The sequence below is a fragment of the Rhinolophus sinicus genome, chromosome X, assembly GCF_036562045.2.
Source record: "Rhinolophus sinicus isolate RSC01 chromosome X, ASM3656204v1, whole genome shotgun sequence".
Taxonomy (NCBI): domain Eukaryota; kingdom Metazoa; phylum Chordata; class Mammalia; order Chiroptera; family Rhinolophidae; genus Rhinolophus; species Rhinolophus sinicus.
The window spans coordinates 41,188,360-41,201,618 of NC_133768.1; the positions used below are offsets into that span (position 1 = coordinate 41,188,360).

Genomic DNA, 13,259 nt, shown 5'->3' on the forward strand with positions numbered 1-13,259 from the left:
TCCAAAACCCCAAGCAGCACTCTTCCAAGAGAGACAAGAGTGGAGATTCTGGGGATTTAATAACGCACTACTTGGGGTGTTTCTCCAGATGGTGGGTGAATGTGACTCAAATGCATTTAGGTGAGGAGCTTACCGATGAGGAAACTGAGGAAGGCGGCGGGTAAGATGTCAACAGGGGTTGAAGAAAAGTGCATGGGCTGTGCCAAGATGCCTGGCTAGATGAAGAACCTGTTGAAGAAATAAAACTGCATGATATGACTCAGCAAAGATTAGGTAAGACTGATCCAAGAATACCGAGGATACTTTGGACAGATCGGGACCGTGTTATGAATAAGCCAGTACCATTCATTATGGGTGATGATGAAGATGCACTTGACCCTACTGTGCGGAGAACGACTGCGTGTGTCTCCTGAACCTGGTGGGCGGTGAGGAAACGTCCCCGGCGCCACAGCCACGTTTAGTTCCAAGGTACACGTGGGAAAGTCCCGGCCCAAGTCACAATGCGGTGAATTTAACTCCACGTGAAGGAGATTCCTAGCCCGAGAGCTGCCGGGCGCCTGCGCGGTGGGCCCCAGGCGCCCGCGCAGCAGGAGCCGCGAGACCCCGACCCCCGCCCCCGCCCCTCGCCCTCCAACGGGAACGCGCACGTGGAAAGGGAACGCGAACGCGCACGCGATGGCGCCTCACCTCCCTCTACCCTGCCCGGGCTGCTAAGAAGGCGACGCGCGCGGGAGCCGCGGGTGGGCTGCGTGTAGACCAGCAGTCCCGGGCGGCGGCGGCGGCGGCGGCGGCGGCCCAGCGGCGGCGGAGGCAGTGCCTCCACCTCCTCCACTCACGCGTCTGCACTCGCGACCCCCGCCGCGGAGGGGCGGACTGACTGACGTCCTCGCCGGCCGCCCCCGCCCCCGCCCCGCCCCCGCCCCATCGTCTCTTAGGCGCCAGGCTCGCGGGCTGAGGCGCTCGCTTCTCTTTCGCTGCCGCTCGCCGTAGCCCTTTCTCTCCGCAGCACCTCGGCCGGCGGCTGCGGCGGCGACCCGAGCAGAAGCGAGCGCGGGAGCAGGCGGCCTGAAGGATGAAGTGCAAGCCCAACCAGACGCGGACCTACGACCCCGAGGGCTTCAAGAAGCGGGCGGCGTGCCTGTGCTTCCGGAGCGAGCGGGAGGACGAGGTGCTGTTAGTGAGTAGCAGCCGGTACCCAGACCGCTGGATCGTGCCGGGCGGGGGCTTGGAGCCCGAGGAGGAGCCGGGCAGCGCGGCGGTCCGAGAGGTGTTCGAGGAGGCGGGAGTCAAGGGGAAGTTAGGCCGGCTCCTGGGCGTCTTCGAGCAGAACCAAGATCGCAAGCACAGAACGTACGTGTATGTCCTGACTGTCACTGAGATTCTAGAGGATTGGGAAGATTCGGTGAGCATTGGGAGGAAGCGAGAGTGGTTCAAAGTCGAAGATGCGATCAAGGTCCTCCAGTGCCACAAGCCCGTGCATGCCGAATACCTGGAGAAACTAAAGCTGGACGGTTCCGCCACCAGTGGAAACTCCGTGGCCCTGTCCGTGCCGGGGAGCGACCCCTAGTATGTACCGCTCCTGCACAGACCTCTCTGCTTTCCGCCTGCCCTACAACACCTAGTGCCCGCGCACCTCTGGTGACATGTGCGGGCTCCCCGGGGGAGGGAGGCTCCTTTTGTTTCCTTGGCAGACCCCTGAATCACGCTTGCAAACTGCCTCAGTTGCGAGGCAGTGTTTTCGGACAATTTGCACGGTTTTTCAGATGCTTTGAAAACCGCTTCTTGGTAGCGCTGTTTAACACAGTTGGGAAAGCCTGTGTGTGTGTCTGTGTGTGTGTCTGTCTGTGTGTGTGTGTGTATGTACGCGCGCGCGCAGGCGCTCGCGGGCGCGCGTTCTGTGGTTGGCTGGTGGGTTTTTTTTACATTTCACACGTGTGTGTGGGGTGTGTGTGTGTGTGTGTGTGTGTGAGCGCGCGCTTGTGTGCGCATTTTTGGTACCAGTTTTCTGGTTTGTTTTGTAGTGAAGGCCTTTAAAATCTGATCACCTTGGTTGTGTGGCATCTTTCATTAATTTTGTTTCTTGAGTTGTTTTCTTATTCACGGCGTTAGCCCTTGTCAGCAAGCTCTTCAGTGATGGGAATTGGTTTAAACGATCAGTTTTGAATTTTAAAAAATGGTCGAAGAAATTTGACATCTTGTGCTCTGGCTGCACTGGACCATAATTTTATCTTCAGAAATGTGATCTAATTTACCCTTTCCAGAAATTTCTTCATTCATATGTAAATAATTTGATACGCAAAAATTGTTCACAACTGGTAATTTTTCACTCCCCACTTGAAATGGCCATTCCCCATATAACCCAAATGTAGTTTAACAAAATATTACTTTCAGAGTACGTATTTCTCAGGAAGGTATTGTTAGTCATATATATCTTATCATGAAAACTATTCAGAGTATGATGTAGCATGCTGAACTTGCAGCTCTCATTGCCCCTTTCTCAGGCCCCTAGAACTACCATGGTTCTCTCAATATAAACTAGTTTTTGAAAGGAAGTTATTCCGCATATTTGAATTTAGTGACATTCCATTTAAACTTCCTGACTGCCAGTTGCCACAGAAATGGGATCTATATGGTGATTACATCCCAACTGAGTGAGGTTCCTTTCTTGATATTCAACTGTTAAAGACTTTCAACGTGTTAGAACACCGAAACAATCTCTCTTAAAGATTGAGGCTGTATGTTTTGTCCCACAGGACAATCTTTTTGGGAGTGCCAAATTTAAAAACCATACATTTACCTTGATACTTGCTTGAAATCAGGAATCCCATCTCAATTGCTTAGGACTCTTTCTGGAGCTACCTGTATTCCCCCAGCCATATCAGCGGTTTGGTAGAGGGAAAACCTACTTTGTGAAGAGGATAAAATAAAGGTCATTCCATGTATAATACTTAAACACTTTTCAAATATTCTAGTAAATAATGAATAGAAAATAACGGTCATTTAAAATGTTTTGTTCCTCCTCAAAGTGACCTGTTTTTAAACACAGTTCCTCCTAAAATTTTAAGAGTTACCCCGTGTTAAAAAATTAATATTTTACTGTTGTGCAACATACGTACAGAACAATGCATACATCTTAACTGTATAGCTTAATGAATTTTGACAGTTAACACATACATGTAACCAGAATCCAGATCAAGAAATTAATGTTGCCTGTAACTCAAAAGCCCATTGCATTCCTCCTCATAATCTGTACTCTGCCCTCCTATCTTTTAAGACCATAGAATAGTTATGTTTTTGAACTTTACATATTGAATTTTAGAATATATACTCATGTGCTGCTCCCTTGTGTGCTTTGTGTTTTATACTTCAAAATACTCAATTTTTCTCCATTTGATTTGCATTGTAATTCTATGAACTATTAACATTTTTCTATAATTACTGCTAAAAAGTCGGCTTCATTTCACTTTCTAAAGAAATTTGGTGCCACTATTTTGAAAACAAATCTTATTACATATTTAAGTACAGATAAAGTATAAGTTTTAGTTCATAAGACATTTTCCATATTAATGCTATGAAAGTAAACTAAAAATAAACTGGGTTTTCAAAACCAATGACAGTTTCATTATCTGAATTATATAGTTTGATCAAATATGGTTATTGAGGGTTTTTCTGTTTTTCTCTTAAGTATACTGTATCAAATACATATTTGGACACATATATTTTCAATTTCACCTAAATTGACTTTTACTATTCATACAATCTCAAATAAACCCAAAGATATTTTTCCCCTGCTAACCTAGTTATTCAAGAAGATTCTTATATTCTACATGAACATTAACATAGCAGATGTACTGGATTCTTATTGATAATTTTTTAAATAAAACTCTTTCCACCTGAAATGCTGTTCACAAATACTTTGGAGGCTTAACCTGTATTTGTTATTTATAGAGGTAATAATGAGTCATCTTAATTTGGTTCTTATATATCTGACAAAGGCAAAAATGTACAGTATTCATACTGATCCATTATTAAGAATTATTAGCCTATAAATACATTATGTTTTTTCTTTTGTCGTTTTTTTTCTTTTCTTTTTTTTTTGCCAGAAACATTTAGAATAAGTTGCGCTATTTTTCAGGACTGACCGTCAGGTTCATTTAAGCAGTTTTTGTGGAATATTCTCTGGAACCCAGCCTAGTCAGAATATTTTAAAACTCCAAGGAGGTTTTTTTTTTCTCTTCAAGACCAAGAGTCTCAGGCTAAGCCCTGTGAGCAGAGGTAGTATATAGAAAATTTCTACCACCTCAGCACTCCAAAGGTTGATGTACATTTAGGATTTTTTTCCTTCTAAGAATGTGAAAAAGTCACTTGTACATTGTTTGGTTTTTCAGCCCTCCCCTGGATAAAAAAATAAAAAGAGAACTCTCCACAAATAATTGAGGTTTGCAGACATGAATCAGCAATTTATTTTCTGCATGTTTTATAAACATTTTCAGCTGGTCAAATATTTTAATGTTTTAGAAAACATTAGAGGTTAATGTAGATACATAGATATACTGGAAATAATTGGTGCTGTGTCTATAATGTATAAATTTTTTCAAGAAATTGTGTGTGTATGTGCATACCTGCACACACAAATAAATAATGTATATTTGTACAGAGCTTTTACTTCTAGGCGTCCCATGTGTGGGAGCTACCAAACATGAACAGAGTTTTATCAATATATTTTCATGGTACTTGTCTCCTGATAAACTGTTAATACCATATTTAGCAGATTTTAAATGTTTATGGGCAAACAGCACTATGAAAAGTAGAAAGACAACCATGGTGACTGAAGTAAAACATGACATTTTTATGAGAGAGTTTGATGTGACAGAAACTAAACTGGGTCTTTGAAGTCAGACCTAGGCGTGAAAACTGGTTCCAGTTCTTGCTCACTGTGTAACTTTAGCCAAGTTATCTATCGGATGCTCCATTTTTTTAAATATAAAATTGGAGATAATAAAAATAGGTACTTCATAAACTTCTATGAGAAGCCTTTCCTGACCACCTGGGTTAAAATACTCTCTTCTTTGTGTGTCATGGTTCTTACAATTTACTGAACTTGCCTATTTGCATGGCTGTTTGGCCACTAAATGCAAAATCTTTGATAGGTGTGAACCAACCTGAATTATTTCCATAAGCATCCAGATCATGGAATTTAGGAGTTTTTGTCTTAGATGGCCACCCCCCTTTTGCAAAACTAGTATCACTGGTTTCCTCACTTTTTTGTTTCATAATTCATACGTATTGACCTGTAACTCCCTCAGCTGCTTATCCAGACTCACGTTGCATCTGCATTAGGTAACTCTTTGAAGGCTTTCCAAATGTGAAGTGAGAGATGCAGATAATAGGCCCTTTGTACATTTGTTGATTGGAGGAATTGTTAAATTAGTATAAGCCTGCTAATCATATGTTGGGTTGTTTTTCCAGATGAACAGCAAAGATGTTCAGGATTGCTTTGAAAGAATCATTAATGTGAACCATCGATCAATGGAATTGTCAAGTACAGGAGAACGCTCCCAGGTTTCCTCGGAGATAGCTCATCTGGGTTTCCGCCTACGTCTTGGGACAGCCCATCCCTGTCTGTTTCACTGACTCCTCTTGCCCTGGTTGTTGTACTGTTGTACGTGAACAGACTCTTAGTTCAGCACCTATAGCCTTTTGTTGTGCTTTTTTGATGTGTCTGCCTTCTCCATTAGACTATGATATCCTTGAGAGCAAGGACCATGTTTCCTTAATCTTTGCATATTCGCATCTGAGACACTACTTGAAATATGGTTGGCATCACTGAAGGTTGTTTGATTTAATTCATGTTTTGTCATCACGATGTGGCAAAACGTTCCCTTTCCACTCTGGCTACTAGAGTATATGCTGTCTAGGCACAATTTATGTGGCTTTTCTGTATCAGGTGTTTCAGTAACTTTTCAAAGCACTTGTAAGATGTTCAAGGACAAGAATTATTACTCATTTCTGTCATACCACACAGTGGATAACACAGTTTTAAGATTACTCCATCACTTAGGGCAACATTTTATAGAATCAGTCCTTTGTGTACCAACTTCAGTGTTTTTGTACTATTGTTAATTTGCTGAAAATTTTATTCAAGAAAATCACTTGCTATATAAAACTAACTATAAAAGTAAATACAATGAATACAAGATAATGTGAGTTTTTATAAAAATTTTAAAATGATATACAAATAATAAATTTGATGTTTTTGCAATGCCCTAACCACTTCTTTCATGTAATGTTAACATCTCTTTGAAGAAAAAATTGTTTTCTCATTTTACTGATTCAGTATACTGTATTATTTGATGCCAGAGCCAATAAAGACTGCAGTGTAGGCAGTTTCCAAAGTTAATATGTCTCTTAGTTTGCCTAGTTTTCTTTTGTATCTCGTACTGATTCAGTCAGCCATAGTTTTCATCCCCTTTTCCAATACACTCAGCTAACTCCTCATCCCACCTGGTTTCTGCATGTGAGAGTGCAGAGAACTGAGAGATAGCTAAATGTTGTCACTTGGAAAAGGCATGGGGAGGGGGAACTTCTGTGAAGGGAGAACAGCAAATGAAGGATTTAGAAAGGACTTGGGTCAGCTGCCTCGGGGAGAACAACTTTAAGAAAAAGACAAAGATGTTTAGAGGAAATTTTGTGGAGTTTTGCCTGGGGGTTTATGATGTCAGCACTCTTCCTCAGCTCCCTACAAAGGCTCCAAAGTGGCTTTTATAAAGGAATGACATGGAGGGGGGGAAGTGCCCCATTTTAGTGTTACATCCTTCCTTATGGTACCAGTGAAATGTATTGATTGTTCCCCCAATCCTTGCAGAATTTTAAATAAAAACATCTCCCCAATTTATTGGGTATTTTTTAGGTGTGAATGGTACTGTGGTTATGTTTTTTTAAAAAAATCCCTATCTTTCAGTGAAATGTATGTAAATTTTACAGATAAATGATATGCTACTGGTATTTGATTCAAAATCTGAGGGTGGGATAGGTGAGCGTATAGATGAAACAAGATTGGCAGTAAATTGATAATTGTTGAAGCTGAATGGTGGGTATTTGGGAATTCGTTATACTATTCTCTATACTTTTGTATATGTTTGAGAATTTCCATAATAAAAATTGCAAAAAAAACTTCTTCAGCGTTTACTTTGCAGTCCCCCCTGTATCCTTAAGACCTAAGTAAGAAAGGATAAATCCACAGCCTAAACAGACTCCTCCCCTTCAAAATCTAGGTTTTGTTCCTGAGCTAAACATATTTGCAGACTTAGTGTGAAAATATGTTTAGCTTAGTGTGAATTCTTTCCTTGGAGTTCTCCCAGTTCCACATGCAAAAAGTCTTTTAGCCCTATCCACATGCCACACATGACCAGAACACTTTGAATCCCAATGGTGGACATAAGCTTAGGTTCCAGATGAGATACACAACACTCCCCATTCTACAATTTATAATTAAAAAACATCAAAACATTGATTTATTTTTCCTGATTACAAAATTAATTCATCTCAATTTCAGAAAACTTGGAAAATTACCCCAAAAGTAACTGAATCAAAAATAACAGGTAATCTGCCTACCCAGAATAACCAAGTTTGAAAAAGATACACGTGTGTATAGATTTTCAGCCTAAATATGTGTAACCCAAAAATGAATGCCATAGTTGCCCTTCCACCAGAATATTTCCAAAAACCCATACCTCCCTTTATTGTTAGGCACACACCACACAGGCACTTTGCTGTTCCTCAGAATTTTTTAGTAATGCTCAAAGCCATTACAGAATTTGGGCTACTTCTGTCCTGCACAAGTGAAGCAGGCATGGCACAAAACCTGGGTCTGAAATCCAGACCAAGCTCTACTCACCAAGTCCTGATGCGGGATGGAATTCGCCTGGTTTTGTTTTGTTTTTGCTTGTTTCCTACTTCCCATACAAACTTTCTACTCACCAAACACTGAGGCTGGTGGCAGGGGTGGTAGTGGCATCAGTTCAGAGGGGGTGCCCCTTTAATAATCACACGATTGTGATATATTGGCTAAAAGTAGGCCTGCTACTACATTGTTTTCTAGAAAGTTCACTATCTTCTCTGGAGCCTCAGCAAACTACCATATCACTACCTCTCTGCAGCCTCTGGCCCTCATGAGGTTGCTGTTCTTTTAGGCACAGTGGTTTTCAACTGGCAAACCCCTGTGGAGGCTACAACTCTGGATTTGGGGAATGGAATTCTGTTTTCCCATTTCTACCTTTTTATCCCAAAATATGCTTTCATTTTCCCTAATTTCCTACAACACACCAGAGACCAGGCCATAACTTTTAATGGAGTTTTACTGAATTTTACCAGATCATGTGAAGCACATGCATACAAAGAACATAATTTATAACTACCATGTTTCCCCAAAAATAAGACCTAGCCAGACAATCAGCTCTAATGCATCTTTTTGAGCAAAAAATAATATAAGACCCGGTCTTATTTTACTATAATAGAAGACCAGGTCTTAATATAATATATAATGTAATATGTAATATAATACCAGGTCTTATATTAAATTTCGCTCCAAAAGATGCATTAGAGCTGATTGTCCAGCTAGGTCTTATTTTCAGGGAAACATGGTACCACACAAATCAGATATTTCCTAGGTTTCATTGTTAGACTATTTCCTTAACTTGGCCTGACTCCAAGTGGCCTAGGAAAGTCCCTCCGCTCCCCAATTCCCCATCACTACCAAAATTTCAGTTTGTAGATTCAGTTAAGGACAAAGTGGAGAAGGGAAAGCTGCTCCTGCAACTCAATCGCCAAACAGTACTCTAAGTGTCTCAAATTTAATATCCCAGGATTCAAGATGTGAACCTGAAATGAATGGAATGGATCAACAGGCTAGAATGTGATGGATTGGGGATAGAAATTCAGTTTTATATTACTTGAAAGCTCATGCTCTGTTAAGACGATGAAGAACAGGACTGGCAATATCTTATAGTGAAGTGCTCCACCTTTTTTCGACATAGTGAACATGGGAACCCTCCATGTTCCAAGAAGCCTATGCAGCATAGTGAAGAAGCAGGCTAGGACCTCTGGAAGTTTAGACTTCTTTGAGGTCAGTGCTGAGCATGTAGAGGACTCAACAGGATTGTTATCGAATCTCTTTTCCTTTTGTCTATCAAGTCATATTTAGACCTCATTCTTGGGTGTTACAAAGACATAGACTACAAAGTCAACTCTTAGTAGATAGACCCAATGATGGCATCACACTCCCTAGTAGTCATTTTAGAAATTAGCCCAGTCCTGGATTATTTGATTTAGAGTGAGGAAACCTTTCCCAGGAATACTCTGCTACCCAAGAACACCCTGCTGTCCAAGTCTATTTACAAATTACCTTTTTCTAATCATGAATTAAATTTAATATGTTTTATATATGAAGAAAGATCCTCTATTATGTTCTAATCAATAAAATTTTGAGTTCTTTAAACTGTTTTTTTCATCTAGCTTTAACCTGGTAGATAAATAAGAAAGTGTTTGCATTTATCTAGTATCTCCATCCTCATAATTGAGCTTTAGCCGTGATAAAGCTATTCAGAACTTTTAGGCCAAGAATTCTGTTACATCTAGGGATATGTGGATTAAGGAAATGAGACATGGCAGCTGTCTTCATGGAGCTCTCAGTGTATTGGGGAGACATAATAAAATAAGAAATCTCAACAAAATGTACTAAGTGTTTTTTTATGATAGTGGAGATTGGGCTCTGCCAGCACATAATAGGGGGAACTAACCTAGTTTATTGAGGAAGGGAGGAGATTCTCAGAGGATATGACACATAACTTGGCACCTGATGTATGACTAGGAGTCAGCCAAGAGGAGTAGTGGGAGGGTGTTCCAGAAAGAGGGAAGAGCAGGTGTGAGGTAATGGAAGCCAGATAGGAGCTTGCTCATTATGTCTAGGACATAGTCTGAGGGTGTAGAGAGGAAAGGAATCTTCTAGAGATGAAGCCAACAGGGTAAGAAAAAGCCAGGTTATAGAGGGTCTGATGTGACTCATTCGGGAATTTGAGGAGAGGAGACATAACATCACTTGGTCTAAAGAGTGGAAAATTGTTTGAAAAGGGAGAGAAGATTGTAATAGATATGGTAATAATCTAGGTGAGAAATGCTAGTGACCTGAACTAGGGTGTTAACCATAATAGAAGTGGACATATTTCAGAAATACATGGGGTTTAAAGGGGCACGAGTTGATTAATCGGATGTGGGAGATGAGAGAGAGGTGAATATCATGGATATATTTAAAGATATTTGGCTGAAGCAACTGAGTCAATGATACCATTCCCTTAGATGGAATCTAATAGAAAGCATTAGTTGTGCAGGGCTGAGAAGAAAATGAGATTAGTTTTATAACTTAGTTTGTAATACTCCAAGATTAACTTGGAGATATACAGAAGGGCAGAGATACACAGACATGCAGCTTAGGAAAAAAGAATGAGCTGGAGGTGTAGATTTTGGCGTCATTAGTAGATGGGTAGTAAATGAAGAGGTGGGTATACACAAGGCCATCCAGTATAGGGTGTAGAGAGAGGGCACTGAAGACCTCCCTAAGGAGTACCCACATTTAAGGGTAGGTGCAGGACTTCCAGAATGATTGTGTGAAAATCTTGATGGACCCACTGCCCAGTGAAACACCATTTAATTGGTGACAATTACATGTACTTACACACACACACACACACACACACACACATGCACACCACACACACGCATTTAAAGTACCTAGAAATTGTCATAAGGGTATACAGCAAATGAATAAACCTTTGTTCGAGAAAATCTACTAAATCTCTGTAAAAATAGTGAGAATTTTTGGCATTTGAGCTATACCAATTTCATCTCCCCCAGCTCCATGTGACAAACTCTACTCCAGATATGGATGTGCCCAAGAAGATGGGAGCTCCCTATCCCCTCAGTTTCTAGGCTAGGTCTATGCTTTTGCCCTAGGAGGAGAAGGCCACCAGGGTCTTTTATTCTGTCACAGTCCCGTGTTGCAGAAGTGCTATTCCAGGCAAGCCTGGGCTGGAGAACTAACTCCCAACTATAGGGTGAGAGCTCAGACTTAGGCATGACAGGCCAAGAATAGTGGGATCCAATCTCTTCTGCCCCAGTCCTTTTGTAGAATTTTCTACATGGAGACAAGCAAGCTGAACTAACCAGGGGCTATCTGCCCCCAGTGCCCAGTGTGGTGTTACTGCAAGAGCTGTGGCCTACTGTACTCATCCCCCAGTTCAGGTACAGCTGTCTGGAGTTTCTGCCTGGGTGGAGAGGCAGGCTGTAAGAGAACTATACATAGCAGCTTTGCCTGAAGGGAATGAATTTATTTGGAAAAGAACCTGGAAATTTCATGCCTAATGGCGTTGTTGAAAGCAATGGGCACCTTAACAGTTAAGAATGGTCTGGTTGCTCCAGGATACTAGTAGCAACAAAAGAACAACACTATAAAACAACTAGACTAACATAGACCTAAAGACCACTCTCCACCAAACATCAACATATACATTCATTTCAAGTACATGGAACCTTTTCAAAAATAGGCCATATTCTGGACCCTAAAGACGTCTCAATAAACAACATCTCCATGTTGCTGAAGAACAATTCCAGCAGATTTAGCATCTGAGCACCAGCAGCTGAATAGAAGTAGCACCCATCTCCTCTAGCATCGGGTTGCGGAAAAGCTCTTCCACTTGATTCAGCAGTCCAGTGGCAGTTCCCATTTTTCTCCAGGCGCTACTGTTGGAAAGCCTTAGTTACAAACAAAATCTCCTGCCAACCCAGAAAACCTCTCCACAAGAGTAGAAGAGAAAGGAAATAGTTTTATTATTAAATAAATATTATACCAGAATGTGATGTGTATCACAGGGAATCTGCTAAAGAGATTGCAAAGGCAGGAAAAAAAATCTCACCGTTTTACGTAGCCCAGGCAGATACAACCCATTACGTGCATGTTCTCAAGATAAACAATGACTTGTCCTCATGTAAGAGGACTTAATGAAACCATATATTACACATAATTCATCTTAAATTCACCTGGTAATTGAAGTGGCCATTTGTCTTCACTAATTTCCTTTATCCAAAGTAATCATAAAACTTAAACGTAACTTTATACCTTAAGTGGTTATAATTTGGAACCACACTTGAGTCAAAATTCACAAGGAGATGGAGAGCTAGAGGTGCTAGCTTCCTTGATATTTACATTTCAAAGAGATGGGTCCCGGATCCTTGAGAAAGACATTCCTCGGTTGTAAAGCTGGTAAAAGGCTTACTTAGATTTTCAAAAGATTTACGTACATCACAAAGGAGCAGAGGAAGAATTCACAATTAAATGTTTTCAAAAGTATATGCTTTAAGAAAAGGGAGGGGGTATCTCTTCTCCTTTGTGTGCCATGGAAAACTTCATCCCCCCCCCCTCCTTTTTAGATTGATATTTACCCTTGCACCTGCTGTGAAAAATCTATACTTGGCAAGCAGTGGAAGCCAAGTGGCTGACAGCAGCTCATACATTCAACTCTAGCTCCCATTCCATAGTGAAAAAGGTTTTGCCCTGGGTGAGGAGGGCAAGCCAAAAAATATTGCAGCTCCCGGGCCCTGCCTGAGAGGGCTGACATTATTTGGATCAGAGCATGGAAGAATTTAAGGCCCAGGGCACTTTCTAAAACAATAAAACAGTCCGTTAATAATTACAGTGTAATACCAATAGAGGCACATCAGCTTGAAATCTAAAAGGGAGTTATTGAAAGAGATAATCAAAGAGGGACCTCCCAAAATCTTATTCATCTCTGGTGGTCCACACTGTCTAAAATGTCAATTTTTCAAGAAAAAAAATTACGAGATATGCAAAGAAACAGGAAAGAGTGACTTTTATGCAGGAACAAAACAAGCAACACAAGCTGTCTTTGAGGGGACCAGGCAAAGACTGTAAAATATCTATTATGAGTATGTTCAAATAACTATAGGAAACCATGTTTAAAGAATACAGGAAGGCATGATGACAATGTTTCATCAAACAGGAAATATCAATAAATAGAAATTGCTTTTTAAAAGGAACCAAATAAAAAATCTGGAGTTGAAAACTACAATAATTGAAATGCAAAAGTCACCGGAGGGTCCTTATAAAACGGAGGCCAGGGATCAAAGTCCAAATAAAGATTGGACACCAGAAACATAGGTTAGAATGATGGGTTTGAAGAAGAAAGAAG

The 13,259-nt window shown here is 41.0% G+C and overlaps 1 protein-coding gene across 2 annotated transcripts; it reads left to right on the forward strand.

Moving 5' to 3' along the window:
• The first annotated feature begins 352 nt into the window (after positions 1-352).
• On the forward strand, positions 353-6,400 carry NUDT11 (nudix hydrolase 11). Of its 2 annotated transcripts, XM_019719836.2 has the most exons (2): positions 353-1,566; positions 5,470-6,400. In XM_019719836.2, coding segments are annotated over exons 1-2 (495 nt in total). In that variant the 5' UTR covers positions 353-1,072; the 3' UTR covers positions 5,471-6,400. The 2 variants fall into 2 exon arrangements, with proteins under 2 accessions (XP_019575395.1, XP_074179325.1); XM_074323224.1 differs by lacking the exon at positions 5,470-6,400 and having other exon boundaries at positions 673-1,567.
• Positions 6,401-13,259: the final 6,859 nt, after the last annotated feature.